The 14,605-nt window shown below is 57.6% G+C and overlaps 1 protein-coding gene across 5 annotated transcripts in view; it reads left to right on the top strand.

The window, feature by feature from the left end:
• DOT1L (DOT1 like histone lysine methyltransferase) overlaps positions 1-14,605 on the top strand; it is a 52,447-nt gene that overhangs the window by 16,351 nt on the left and 21,491 nt on the right. For 4 of the 5 annotated variants that reach the window (XM_012745681.3, XM_012745676.3, XM_075998184.1 and 1 more), the window contains exons 5-12: positions 1,481-1,709; positions 3,981-4,075; positions 4,683-4,745; positions 9,202-9,257; positions 10,899-10,978; positions 13,255-13,323; positions 13,429-13,535; positions 13,903-13,944. In XM_012745681.3, the coding sequence (XP_012601135.2) occupies positions 1,481-1,709; positions 3,981-4,075; positions 4,683-4,745; positions 9,202-9,257; positions 10,899-10,978; positions 13,255-13,323; positions 13,429-13,535; positions 13,903-13,944 (741 nt within the window). Of the gene's footprint in view, positions 1-1,480; positions 1,710-3,979; positions 4,076-4,682; positions 4,746-9,201; positions 9,258-10,898; positions 10,979-13,254; positions 13,324-13,428; positions 13,536-13,902; positions 13,945-14,605 lie in introns of those variants that run through there. The other variant, XM_075998185.1, reaches the window with a different exon arrangement.

The raw sequence follows: 14,605 nt of genomic DNA, 5'->3' as shown, positions 1-14,605 counted from the left end.
GGGGCTGCTTGCTTGGTGGGAGTTGGCCGCAGTTTGCTGTCTGAGGCCGCTCCCTGGGAGCTGTAGTGTTTGCACACGCCTGTGCTCCTGCTCCTGTTCCCTGGGTGGTAGCAGGGGTGAGGGGCCAGCAGCTGCCTTGGGATTGTGTGGAGATCTACCTTTAGCTGGCCCCGAGCAGAGTGTCCTTGATTCTGGCCACGCCAGTGTCTTGTGAGGCCCCCGCACGAAGGACAGATGGGCAGAACGTGCTGTGGACACAGTGGTGCTCCTGCTGGCACGTGCAGGGTCCCTGGTGTGGGAGTCTTGGGCAGGCGTTGTGCACGCGGGGTTGTGATTAGGGGAGTATTCTCCTGGAGGCCCTTGCTGTGGGGGGGCTGGGAGGGGGCTGCTCTGAGCTGGCAGTGAGGGCAGCCCCTTAGAGCTTTTAGGATGAGGTTGGCCTGGGTGCACATTGGTGACAAGCTTTCCCTCTGTTGCTGTTGGAGGGGGGGCAGTAGACAATTCAATTGAAGGAGGCATGAGGCAGGCTGGGGACCTCGTGGCTCATGGCGTTGGGGGGCCTGGGACAATCCCATTGCATCACCTTCCACCCTGCTGCCTGGGCCAGAGGCCTGCTTTGCTCTCAGGTCGACATGGCCCGTGCACAGGGGTCTGCCCAGCCTCTTCCCCCTGCAGAGCTGAGGCCTGGCCCCCACGTGTCCCACCTATCACTACAGACCAGTTTGATGGGCGTGGTGTTGGTGAGCAGCGTTGGAGCAGACGGGCCCAGGAGGGGCTGTGTGCAGAGCCTCATATGCTGTCCTTGTGGGGCATCAGCGCCCTCCTCAGAGGAATATCTCGGATCTGGGGGTTCTGGGCGGCTGAGCAGGCCCCAGGCTGCCTTGCTCAGAAGGGAGCCCCTGCGGGGCCAGCCAACCTGTTGGACTGGATGGGCCGTCTTGGTGCCCTAACTTTGGAGCCAGAAGTGCTGGTGTTTTCTGGGGTCCTTGGCTAATTTCTTCTCCCTAATAGATGTTTTGTGACAGATGGCCTCTCTGAGGCCGAGATGCCAGAGTCTATGAGACTACACAGACCCTGTTGTCCAGTGAAGAGGCACATGCGTTGTGTATGGCCGGGGCTGCATGGGGGTCTCGCCTGCAAGTGGGGAGGCCGGGGCAGGACCAGGCTCCCCGGCCCAGGCTGAGCCTTTCACAGAGAGTGGGTGCCGGGTTAGAGAGTGACCTGTGCAGCAAGTGCCCAGCAGGCTGCCAGGCCAGGAAGAGGCAGAAGGAATTGTCCTGCCCCTCCTGTACCAGCTGCAAGTTAGAACTGAGAAAGGGTGCATGTGCTGGCTCACGTGCACACACGAGCACACACCCTCACTCATGTACACTTGTGTGCACACATTTTCCCAACTGGGGAAAGTACCCAGGTCTCAATATGGAGGGGCTGTCTGTGGCCTGTGTGACGTGTCCGTGTCCGTGTCCCTCCTTGTCCCCAGTGGAAGGGCACCACCCAGCCCATGAAGCTGAACACTCGGCCGTCCAATGGGCTCTTGCGGCACGTCCTGCAACAGGTCTACAACCACTCAGTGACCGACCCAGAGAAGCTCAACAACTATGAGCCCTTCTCGCCTGAGGTGTACGGGGAGACGTCCTTCGACCTGGTGGCCCAGATGATCGATGAGATCAAGATGACTGAGGATGACCTGTTCGTGGACTTGGGAAGCGGTGAGTGCCGGTGCCCGTGGCTGGGGTTTGCTCTCCCAGGCCACCCTCAGTGCCTCTGTGCCATCTTGGGGAGGAGTTTCGGCTGGAGCAGGGCCAAGGCTCTGGGCGTCTCACTCTGAGGGCTTCCGCAGAGGGTCTGCAGACTCACACATGGCGGACACTCTCATACTCAGTGAACTGGTTAGGCTGATTGATTCCTGACCACACACCCGGTGGTGGTCACAGTGCTGAGGGGGTGTCTGTTGGGGCCATCCTGGAGCTGTCCCCGGGCACCTTGGACCTCACTAGACACCAAACCTGGAGCTCAGATGCGGAAATCTTGTCTCAGTGCAGGGAAGGGGCCCGAGAACAGGGATGAAGGGGACTTCTTTGTGACGAAGGCGTCATCTTTAGTTTACTGTGACGAAGGCGTCGTCTTTAGTTTACACCCTTTTTAACCACTTCGGTATGGCGCTCACCAGCTGCAAAACTTTGCCCACAGCCGGCACTCATTGTCCATGTGATAATTTGTGCTGTGCATTGATGAGGAATCCGTTTTCCTCTTGTATGATGAGGAAATCTTTAAAGCACTGAAAGCTTGTTTTACTTTACAGGCAGCTTTACTTGTCATGTAAATCAGAATAGGTAACATATACATATATATTTTGATTACGTTATTTTTAAATGTTCACAATTTTTTTTTTGAGACAGAGTCTCACTTTGTTGTTCAGGCTAGAGTGAGTACTGTGGCGTCAGCCTAGCTCACAGCAACCTCAAACTCCTGGGCTCAAGTGATCCTCCTGCCTCAGCCTCCCAAGTAGCTGGGACTACAGGGATGCGCCACCATGCCCGGCTAATTTTTTCTATATACATATATATCAGTTGGCCAATTAATTTCTTTCTATTTATAGTAGAGACAGGGTCTCGCTCTTGCTCAGGCTAGTTTTGAACTCCCGACCTTGAGCAATCCACCCGCCTCAGCCTCCCAGAGAGCTAGGATTACAGGCGTGAGCCACCATGCCCGGCCAATGTTCACAATTTTATTTTGATAAATGAAAAATTAGAAAAGTCATATCATAGCTGTCAGCTAAAGTCGACGCTTGGCTGTGCGCCTTCATATCCCGGCTATCGGCTAAAGTTGCTGTGCGAGTTCATCTGTGGCTGTCGACTGTAGTCGACGCTCGTACCGAAGTGGTTAAGTAGACAGTTGGTAACACATGTGCCATTAAGAATGCACATCTGTAGTTCCGAAGTCAGTACCTTTCCATACAGCCTTGCAAAGCCGTGTGATCCATATGTGTCTGCAGTCCCTCCCTGCTGTAACAGAACACTAGAGCCTGGGTGATTCGTAAAAAGGAGACATTTATTGTCACAGTTTCTGGGGTGGAGGTCCACGGCCAGGGCTCTGGTAGGGTTGGTGTCTGGCAGGAGCCGGGACCCAGCTTCTGAGATGGTGCTGCCTGCTGTGTCCTCACAGGGCAGAGGGCTGTGGCCTGGTTACTTCCTGGGACACCCCCCCCCCTTACTCCTGTTGCCCCAGGGCTTTGTAGCATCTCCTCAGGCTCATCCTTTCTGGATGAGGTCTCAGTGTCCTGGGCCCCGTCTCAGGTGTTTCTAATTAGCACGTTTATGGTTCACATTCAACGTGGAAAGTGAAGTGGCTCAGGCATGTCCCGTTAGATGCAGACTGGCTTCCCAGGAGGAGAGGGGATTGTGCAGGCCCTGCTGCCCCCCATGGCACCAGTCTCCTGGCCTGGCCCTTGCCTTCTAGCCTAGACCACCTGGCCATGTGGATACTGTGGTTGGAGGCTCTGTTCTGGCTTGCGGGGTCTTCTGCTGCCCCCCGGCCCCGCTCGGGCCTTGGCCAGCTCCTGTTGAGCTTTCTGGAGGCACTTGGATCTGGTTAGCTGTGATGACATCTGCCTTGTACTGCAGTGGTGGCCTGGAGGGTAACCTGGGGTATTGAGGAGCCCCCCAGGCTGCTGTACCTCCGGGAACAGTGACTTAGTCTGAAAAGCGGGGCCCTTAGACTAAGACCAGATTCCAGTTTTGGGGGCCATAGCGTGGTGTCCACAGAAGATAGGACGTGCTAGGCCCCCTCGTGGCTCTGTTGGGCCTGGCTCTTCAGAGGCGTTGTGAGCCCAGAGGGTATCCTGTGGCTTCCTTGTTGGCTTCAGTGCCGTGTCCTATTGTACATGCCCTGACTCTGGCATGGGCCTCCCTGGGTGGTGTCCCAGCCTCTTTCTTGGGCACCGTGGGTGTCTGATGCGCCGCATCTTTCTCTGATCGAAGGTGTGGGCCAGGTCGTACTCCAGGTCGCTGCAGCCACTAACTGTAAGCATCACTATGGTGTCGAGAAAGCGGACATCCCAGCCAAGTACGCGGAGGTGAGCGGTCTTGGGGGCCGGGGGTGTGTGTCGGAGGTGGGGGCTGCTCAGAGGAGGTGGGCACCCAGGGTGGGCTTCTGTTCTGCGTGGTGGTGTTTCTGGGCATGGAAGGTTTGGCTAAATCAAGGGAAGCCTGTGTGTGCAGCGCCTCCCGCCTCCCAGCAGGTCTAGGTGGAAGCCCTGGTGGAGTCCCTCTGCCCTCCGGGCTTGGAGCGGCCTGTGGCAGAGATGACATGGTTCCACCCCAGCACGGGTCTTCTGTGCAGCCTCCTAGGCTGATGTGGCCCACAGCCTGACCCCCACCCAACTGTGGTCCATGCTGCGGCTCTGGCCTCCCTGTTGTCCCCGCACCTGTTGTCCTGGGTCTGCCCAGGTTTGGGGGTCGGGTCTCCCCACCACACAATGTGGTTTAAGTTTGAGGTGCGCTGTAGATTCTGGTTGACTGAGAGTCAGAAACCTGGATGGGCCCCACGTCGCCCGTCCTGGCTATGTGTCTCCTGGGGCTCCCACCTGTCTGTCCAGCCTGTCCTCGTGGGCCTTGTGGGCCGCGGGCATGTGGAGGGCCTGGCTGGTGGGTCTGTGACGGGCTTTGGTTTCTCCCCTGCAGACCATGGACCGAGAGTTCAGGAAGTGGATGAAATGGTATGGAAAAAAGCATGCAGAATACACAGTGAGTGCCATCGCGCCATGCCCGCGGCTACGACGCCAGCGCCAGCCTCCTTTCCTCCTCTCTCTCACCCCTCCTTTTTGCTATGTGGACACATGGCACTTCCTTCCAAATCTCATGGGGCCACCTGGCTCCTGCGTGGGGCTGGCACTAGGAGCCTCTGTTGGCGCCTTCCCTTCCCTCTGGCGGGAGCCTCTGTGTCCGCCAAGCACATGTGAACACAAGGCGCATGAAGGACAAGGGACTTGCGGTTCTTTGGCACAGAGGCCTTGGAGATGGGTCCGCCCGTTGGCTCCGGGGAAGCTTTGGGGTCACCCAGGGGGCCCTGGCTTCTCCGCTTGCTCGTTCTCACTCGTTGACACCCTCGTGGAGGCCTTCAGCCTCCCCCTGACAAGGTGGCAGACGTGGCATAGGCGGCTTCCTTCTCGGCCCTTATGTGACGTGGTCTCAGGAGTGCTCGGGCTCCCCCGATGACCCTGCCCTGGGAGCTACGCGGTGTGGCCCTGCATGTGGCACCAGTGTCAGTGGAACGCACTGGGGGTGGGAAGGGGTTGCTCTTTCAGCAACAGGAAGGACGGTTCTCCCAATTCAGACAGTTACTTATTTAGGCGGCGATCTTGAAGAGTAGCAGCTCCTCCATCGTCCTCTCGGGACGTTTTCCTGCTCTGGGCTATTTCCCTCAGACAACAGGGCTAGTGTCGTGTCCACACACACAGCCGCGACAGGCGCCGCTCCTAGGGCAGCATCCCAGGTGTGCGCGAGGCGGTGTGTGGGCGAGGTGGTATGTGCGCTCTGACATCCTCACATGTGCCTGGCCAGCAGAGTGTGTCAGCCCAGGTCCCTCACCTCCATGCTGCTCAGCAGCCTGTCACCCCAGTGCCTCGGGCTGTAGTTGGGACTGGATCTCTGAGGTCCCCCTGGTCCTGCACAGCCCCCTTCTCTCCCTGTTGGGACAGCGTGGGGTGCTGACTGGAGCTGGACCCAGGGTGTCGGGGCGGGAGGGTGACTGCTTCTGGTTCCCCAGAATGAGAAGGAGCCTCGAGAGCGCAGGTTGGCTGTCGGGAACCCCGGATCTAGGGAGAGAGCCCTCCTCACCAAGCAGGAGGAGCTGTGGGGACAGGAGCAGTGAGTGGTGGCAGGACGGGTGTGGTGGCGCGAGGGTCAGTAAACCCCAGCAGGGGCCGTGTGGACATGCCGAGGCCGACCACTCGTCCTGGGTTCTGGCACTGACCCAGCCACGGATTGAAGTTTGCTTGTTTCGGAGTCCAGCTGTGGCAGAGCTTGCATGTGTGGGGCTTGGGCCCAGCTGCCCTTCCCTTCTCTTGGCGAAAGGCTCTTCCAGAATCTCCCCGCAGCAGAAGGTGCATATTGGTATCTGTCCTCCGGTGTTTCTGGCTGTCGTTCAGGCTGGCCATGTGGTGAGTCCGTTTGGGTGGTTCTGCCAGCCTGGTGCCTGTGTCCGCTTGCACTCTGGCTGGAGGATCCCTGAGGCTTCACGCGCCTGGGAGGGAGAGCCACACAGTTCTAAGTGCTGCGAGGACAGGGGAGAAGGAGGCAGGAGGGTGGAGTGTCGGGGGTGGGGCTGCCCTAGGCAGTCGTTTCTCCTTCCTTTTTCCGTGTCTTTGTCGTTGGCAGTGGCAGTACCTGGCCTGCTGGGTTTGGGGTCAGCGAGGCGGCTGTGAGTGGTGCCGTCTCGAGTGGCACGCAGGAGGCACTCCTGGCGCTGCCCTTGTGCTGGTTAGGGTGTCACGGTTGTGCCAGTGGCTCCTGAGATGTGGCTGGGAGTGGGATTCGAGGAAAATGATGCCATTGATTGTGACCTTGGTGACGGTGTCTGGAGCGACCTCCTGCAGGGATGTGACGGCCCCTGTGCCAGCCTGTGCCCCAGCATCGGCCCTTGGCTTCTGAGAGGGCCTATGTCAGGGCCAGCCCTGCCATCAGTCAAACAGCCTTTCATCGCCCTTTTTGTCGAGAACTTGTGTCCTGAAATTTGAAAAACCCCTCCTCGCAGCTTCCTGTGGCTTTGACAAGGCGCCCTGGTTGGCACACTCAAGTCCTGCCTTCCGTTCCTCAAGAAACAAAGAGGAAAACCAGAAGCCTAAAAATAGCGTGGTGACTTTTTCCAGGCCCAGAGCCTGCTTCTGGGCTGAGGAGCGCTTGCCACTCTGCCCCAGAGGCTGGCACGGACCAGGCTGGCAAGGACTACTAGGCCAACGCTGCAGGCTGCCGCCAACTCTGCCCTGGTCCCTCTGCCTGGGCAGGGGTTGCCTGGCACTCCTGAGGCCTGGAGCCAGCCCCCGGGCAGAAACTAGGCCAGGCTCAGCTCTGTGCTCTCGGCACTTTGCAGTAGTTTCTCGCATCCAGACATGAGCAGAGTTAGTGGCATCTCAGGTGGCTGTGGTGTCACTGAAGTACCACGTGAGGAAGGCCTGCAGCTGCGGGTGGAGCTGTCGCTGCAGAGGCTCTTCCTGGTACTCTAAAAGATCTGCCACCCTCCAGGGATGTGCGTTAGGACTGTGACGGGGCTGTCCCCACAACAGGCTGGCTGTCCCGATGGGACAGTCAGCCAGGGCTTTATTTGAGGCCCTGGCACATCCTGGTCTGGGTTGCTTTCTACTGTGGCCTCCCTGGGTGTCAGGCTTGGCAGAGACGGTTCTGGTGATGGCACCAGGCCGCTTGGCATGTTGGCAAGACGACAGGACTGCAGAGATCCACAGCCTCCCTGGAGGTGCTACCCACGGTGTTTGCAGGGCCAGTTTAGGCCCAGCAGGCCATGGTCAGTAAGGTGGGGCCCGTCTAGGCTCCCAGACACCCCAATGGCAGCCTTACCAGCGCCTTCTGAGGACGCAGCCTGTGCTGCTGTCAGGGACTGTGGACCTGAGTCACATTTCCAGGCCTGGTGGCTTATCTGGGATGCCAGAGAGATGCAGGGGCTGCTCAGGGTGGAGGGAGGCAGAGATGGGGATGAGAGGGCCTGGGAATATGGGGGTGTCCCAGCACCCGAGGCTCAGGGTGGTCACCTGCCCTTCCTACCTCATGCTGCGTCCTTCCTATCTGTGGGTGGCCTCTTGGAGGACATGTGGCTGCTGCTGGCCTGCATGGACGGCCTTGTTGCAGTGGAGTAGCTGTCTGCTTGTGGGGCCGTTTCTGCTCAGGGTCTTCCTGCCCGTCCTGACAGATGCTCTGGGCTGGGCACCAGGCCTGCGGTGCCGTGCAAGGCGGCAGGTGTCCTGGTCACCGCACGGCCCCCAGGGGTGCCGGCGTGGGCCTCAGCCGTGACGCGTAAGCTGGTACTCCTCATCCTCCCAGCCCCGGCACGTACGAATCCATGTCCCGTCTCTGTGGCTCTGCCTATTCTGGACATTTCATATCAATGGAGTCTCACTCTGTGTGTCCTTCTGTGTCTGGCGTCTCTCATGGAGCACGATGTCCTCAAGGTCCCTCTGCGCTGTGGACTGTGTCAGAGTCTCATCCCTTTTTGTGGCTGAGTGATACTCCACGTGTGGATGGGTCACGTGTGACACTGGGCTATTTCCACCTGGCTGTTGTGAGTCACGTTGTCTGTCATAGGCATTTGTGTGCCGATGCCTGTGGACGTATTTTTGTTTGTCTTTGCTGTAGATCTAGGAATGGAGGAAGTGGTGTCTTTTTGAAGAAATATGGAACCAGAGTCCGGGCGTGGTGGCTCACGCCTGTAATCCTAACACTCTGGGAGGCCGAGGTGGGAGGATTGTTCAAGATCAGGAGTTTGAAACTAGCCTGAGCAAGAGCAAGACCCTGTCTCTACTATAAATAGAAATTAATTGGTCAACTGTAAATATATAGGAAAAAAACTAGCCGGGCATGGTGGCGCATGCCTGTAGTCCCAGCAACTCAGGAGGCTGAGGCAGGAGGATTGCTTGAGCCCAGGAGTTTGAGGTTGCTGTGAGCTAGGCTGATGCCATGGCACTCTAGCCCGGACAACAGAGTGAGACTCTGTCTCAAAAACATATAAATAAATAAATGAAATAAAAGAAATGTGAAACCAGATACGTCAGTTTTCTGAATGTTGTGGCTCTGGATGTAGGTTAATAGAGCCGCTCTCCCCTACAGACCTTGGTCTGTGGAGGGTGGAGGATGTTAGTCTGTAACCAGAGCTGCTGCATAGCAGGCAGTCGCCTGGTAGAAATGGCTCTGTCCAGCAGGGGCTTAAGGGCATGTGCTATGGGGACCCTCCGCCATCCACAGATGGTCCACCTTCTCCGCCTGCACCTTGGTGGTCTTGCCACACCCCTCTCATCCCTCCACTGACCCCTCCTGCCCTCAGAGCAGTGGCTGGTGGTGCCCTAGGCTCCTCCTGCGTCCTTCCATCGAGAGTGACTGTGTGCCCATTTCATTGTTTCTTCGAGGGGCGGGTGGGCCGGGCAGCAAAGCCAGAGGAGGCCTCGGGAATGAACGCCACTGCTGTCTTCTCTTGCAGTTGGAAAGAGGCGACTTCCTCTCAGAAGAGTGGAGAGAGCGCATCGCCAACACGAGGTACGCGGGCTGTGGGGCACGGTGCCAGGGCGGGCAGTGGGCACGGGGCCAGGCTCAGGGCAGGCCGGGGTCCCAGCACTCCCCAGGTCTCTTCTCACGCCAGGGTCTCCTCTGAGAGTCAGCAGGTCAGAAACGCCCCTGCCTGTCACCCACCTTCCCACTGGCGCTTGTCACCAGGCCCAGCCCTGAGCCTGTGCGCAGGCTCTCGCTCTGTTGTCTCCCTGAGCTGGCCTCCTTTGCTGCCCCTGAGCTGGGTCTGGGTGTTTTCCCGTCTCCTCGTCCCTTGCCTCTCCCCCCTTGAGTGGCCTGTGTCCACTGCACAGCTGGGTGGGCTGCTCTCAGCTCGGCTCCCACACACCTCACCAGGAGGCCCCTGGTGCCAGCAGCTCATGGAGCCGAGTCTTGGGGTCCCCCATCCTGCCCCATCTAGGCGTGTGGCGTGTGCCGCCTGCTGATCTGTGTGTGAGTGGAGCGTGGTGATCTCTCCCAGGTGGTGCTGCCGGGATCTGCTCTCCTGTGCAGGCCTCCACGTGGCCGGGCCCGCTGTGCCTATGGGCAGGTGTCCTGCCCTACGTGTGGGATCCATCCCACTGCCAGATATGTGGCCCTATCCAGGGGGTTGGGAGTACAGCAGGGTCCCTCCTGTGGGAACTCCTGGAGACACTGGGTTTGTGCTGACCAGCCGCGCTTAGGCTGTGGTTGCCATCTGTTAACCCCTTAAGAAGCTGAGGGCTTTCCTGGTGTCTTGTTGGTTCCCAGTTCTAGTTCATGTGGGCCTTGCTCCCTCAGCCTCCAGGACCGCATGTCTGCTTGCCGTCTGCCCTGCTGGCGGCTCTGTGGGCTCTGCCCTACAGCCCGAGTCTGGCTTGCCCTTCCTATGGCAGAGTGTGAGCGGGCCTTCGCCATGCAAGGTGGCTCTGCAGGCCTGCTTCCTGGCTGGGGCATCACCTGCTGTCCTTGTGGGGACTGATGGCGCCTTCCCTTGTCTCTAAAACACAGCAGGGTGGTAGCTCTGGAGCTAGGTGTCCTGAGGCTTCCTTCTCTGCAAACACCAGTTCCTGAGGGTCTTTTCTGGTGCCCGCTGCCATCCTGTGGCTACCTGAACTCATGGCTCTTACTCCCAGCCTGCCCCTGTGCAGTCCCTTGGGGACACCCTGTCAGATGGGGACGGTTGGCCCAGCACTCTGGCCTGTGCATGTCTAGTCTCCAAGTGGTGCCCGAGGGTGCCTCTGCCTGGGCCCGTGGTCTGGTGTCTTGCCCTTCCTGCGGGTAGAGGCAGGACGGAGCCCTGCTTGGTGTTCCCATCTCTGCAGCCTCCCTGGGGCCAAGGCCCTTCTTGCTGTGCTGGGTACCTGGGAAGGGTTGCTGGTGAATGTTTCCAGTTTCTCGGTTTTAAAACCATCAGGATTCAAAACTAGCAGTTCACCCTGTTTTCTGCCCCATTGCAAAGAGGAAGTGCTTCTCTCCCGCCTGCACTGGCAGCACCCAGTGTGGCACTCACTGGGGACTTGCGGCTATGACGGCAGGCTGGGGTGTGGGCAGAGCCTGGCGCCAGCAGGCAGTCGCTGCAGACTGCACTGGATGCTTTGCACCTGCGGAGATGGAGCCTTGGTCTTACTCAACTGGCACGTTGTTTTGCAGTGTTATATTTGTGAATAACTTTGCCTTTGGTCCTGAGGTGGATCACCAGCTGAAGGAGCGGTTCGCAAACATGAAGGAAGGTACGTGACCCGGCCGCCTTGCGTTCCCTTCCCGGAGTCCACAGTCCTAGGGTGCCTGGACGTAGCCCTTATGGGATGGCAGCTGCGGAGACCTTGGGCTCCTGCATTGGCTGCCCGGGTACCAGGCATCTGCCTGTGTTCCCTGTTCCACCGTCCCTTAGTTTGCAGTGTCATGTTGGAGGTGAGTGCTGGACACTCTCCGCCTAGGCCTGGGGCTGTCACTGGGGGAAACTAAGGGGCCTGAGAGCTGAGCTGAGCTGGCGCTGTAGCTCTAGGACAGCCTCCTTAGGCGGAGACCAGTGCAATTCTCCCATGGTTTTGTAAAGATGCCAGGCAGGCGAGAGGCTATAGGCTCAGCAAGACCCAGTCTCCAACTGCCTTCAGCACTGATGATTTTTATCCATGGGGGCTTGGTGTACGCGTGTGTGTATGTGCCTGCGCACGTGTGCCCTCCCTTGAGCAGAGGATGGCCCTGAATTATCTTAAAACCTTAACTGAGGACATGCTTCTTCCTCCAGCTGAGCGCTTCTCCTGGGCTTAGGGCCTCCTGACCCCGCTGTCACACTCAGGAGGGGCTGGGATTCCCACGGCCCTGTGGCCCTCTCCCTGGCCACACCTGCTGCCCAGGAGCATCCCTTGGGGGTGTTTCCCCAACTTTCCAGCCAGCACCTGGGCCTAGCTGTGGGTGGTGGTCGTGGCTGTGTCTGTTGCAGTGACCTCTCGTCTCCAGCCCTGCTATCTGTCTGTAGTGGTGCCTGTCTGGGCACCTGGCGTCCTAGGCAGGTCTCTGCACGTGTGCTTTGATGTGTCTCTCCTTGCCCTGCTTCCTGCATGTGGGACACCAGGTTGTTGCACATGGCTGGGCCCAGGTGCTTGAGGCAGCAGTGCTCTGTCATGTCAGGTGGTGCTGCCCAGAACCCCCACTTCCCATTGGAGGTACTGCCTGGCCCCTGAGTGCATAGCAGCCCGCCCACCTGGGTGGTCTCTGGCGAGAGAACTGCTTCCCGACATCCCAGCGGTGTCCTGCCAACCCCCTAGTTGGAACTCTGCAGGCTGATGGACCTCACGTGTCTTTGGAAGAGTGCTGTCACCATCTTGGTCCTTGTGAGGCACAGATCCTGGTGTGCCCCTGAGAGCCTGTCAGGCTGCCCTGAAACCTTTCAACATGGCTCTGTTAGCCTTTGAGCTTGTTCACTTGTTTGCTGACATGATGGGCACTGGCCTGACCTTGTCTGTGCCTGGCCCAGCCCCTGGACTGTCCCTTCCCTACTCTTCTTGATCACAGGGCGGCGAAGCTTTGGGAGGAGAGAGCTGGGATGGGTGTGTGTGTCTGTGTAAATGGATTCATTTTGAGTTTTCCAACTTAAATTTAGCATTATGATCTTTGATTTTTGTATTTGCTTCTTTTTCTTACGCTGAGAAATTTGGTTCCTGAAAGGGCTAACGTATTTACTTACAGTGTTTTTTGTACAGTCTATATGGAAGTTCCATGATTGCTGTTAATAGTAATACCGATATTTAACAGCAGATTTACTGAGTGAAGGTCAGGATTTCTCTGTGGTTCTTTTCATCGTTGGAATTTGTCACGTTAACGATGCACAGTCAGACGCGTGTTAAAGAGTTGGTTGAGATAATTACTTTTGCTCTGTGGCTATTGCCTGTTAGAACCTGCAGTTGGGTTGGTTTGTCTGTGGACAGTTGGGGGTTTGCCTTCTGTCCTCTCAAGTCTTAGTCGGGATGAATGGCGCATTTGCCCACATTCCTTGGCCAGGAGAGGCCCAGCCTGTCCCTCTGGCCCCGATGGGCTCCTGCTTGGTCCTTGTGGGGTGTGCTGTGTGCACACTGGTCTTCCCTTTTTTTCTCATTTAACAAGAAGTCCCGGAAATCACGCTAGACGAGCTCCACCTCTGGCCGCACCTTCCCCTGCAGTGTCTGTCCTGGGCCCTGTGCCTCAGGGTGTCCTGTGTGGGCTGAGCCTGCAGCTGCCTGAGCAGCTGCCTCTTTGGAGCCCACCCCGTGTGTGCGAGTGCCGGTTTGGGTCCATGCTTGGGATTTTGTGAGAACTTGGGGACTTTTTTAAAAGGAAAGTTGTACAACAGTCTCAAACATGGAAAGTAGTGCATAGTTTTGATTCAACTTGTAGGAAGACGGATGGGATTCCGAGCTGTGGTTGTTGCATGTTCAGTGTTTGGTTCCTTCTGTGTGACTTGCTCCATGCTTGTCTGTGTGTGTATCCACTTTCCCACACATGGCAGTGATCGGTGTTTATGTTTCAGGTGGCAGGATCGTATCCTCGAAGCCCTTTGCACCTCTAAACTTCAGAATAAACAGTAGAAACTTGAGTGGTAAGACACCGTCATGTTGCTTTGATTAGTGTCTGCTGAAGGTGCCTGTGGTGGGTGGTTAAGGCGGGGGCAGCTGTGGTGCTTACCCACCCGTTGTGTGTGCAGACATCGGCACCATCATGCGCGTCGTGGAGCTGTCACCCCTGAAGGGCTCCGTGTCGTGGACGGGGAAGCCAGTCTCCTACTACTTGCACACTATTGACCGGACCATAGTGAGTGTTCCAGCGGGACCCCTGCCCTGTGGCCCCTTACAACCCTGCTGGTGCCTCTCTCAGCCTGTTGGACCTGGGGGAGCTAGGCCGGCTCCTGTCCAGGGTGTCCTGGTCCTGACCACCCACCATCCCTGTTTGTGGCTTACTCCATGTTCAAGGAACGTGGCCCAAGTGTCCAGCTGCAGCTCGTTGGTGAACTGAGAATGATGCTCGCTGTGGTGGGGCTAGGTCACACCCTTGTCTGCTACTGGCGGGATCCAGCCATGCACTTGGTGTCCCAGAATATGTGATGTCATCTGGGGTGTCCCATTTGTCCTGACAGAGTACGAGACTCACTTATAATGAGATTCTTTTCTTTCCTTTTTAGCTTGAAAACTATTTTTCTAGTCTGAAAAATCCAAAACTCAGGGTAAGTTCATGTGTTTTCTTCCTCGAGCTAAGAATGTGGACGTGCTGCTGTATGAAAGCCTGACACATTCCCGAGTGGCTGGGTTATGGCAGGATAATGGCAGTGATGGGTCCTGCGGGCAGCCCTGCGATTCCCGCGGGGTCTGAGTCTTTCCCACCCTCGTCTTCCCCCACCTCTCTCTGTCTCTGTCTGTGCTTGTCCTCATCTTTGATAGACTCACCTGGGCCAGTCTTCTTAATCACAATCTGGGGGTGGTCATTGGGCAAGTCATGGTATCCTAAAGTTTATTTTTGGTGATTGGCGACTGGCTGTGAAGTACAGGACGGGGGATCTGCTCCCCCTGGTGCTGCCCTGGTGCCCCTGCAGGCTGTGGTGTGTACTGCCGCCACCTGGGGCTGGAGTGTTCCTTGTTTCCGGTGCAGAGCAGTTGCTTCTTGGCACTGCCATTCGGCACCCTTGAAGACTGATCATGCCGCGTGTACCTCCCATCTAGAGGGTGTTTTCAGTAGCAAATATGAGAGAACAAACTGCACAGAGCACCCACTGGTGGGGCCTCGGTGTATCTCACCAAGAGGGGAAGTGAGAGGGACAGGGAGGGGAGGGGCTTCTCATCCTTGCACCTGGGGGTCTGTCCTTGGTGTGGTTCATCAGAGGCTGCCTG

This window comes from Microcebus murinus, chromosome 27, assembly GCF_040939455.1.
Source record: "Microcebus murinus isolate Inina chromosome 27, M.murinus_Inina_mat1.0, whole genome shotgun sequence".
Lineage (NCBI taxonomy): Eukaryota > Metazoa > Chordata > Mammalia > Primates > Cheirogaleidae > Microcebus > Microcebus murinus.
This window is presented reverse-complemented; position numbering and strand designations above follow the sequence as displayed.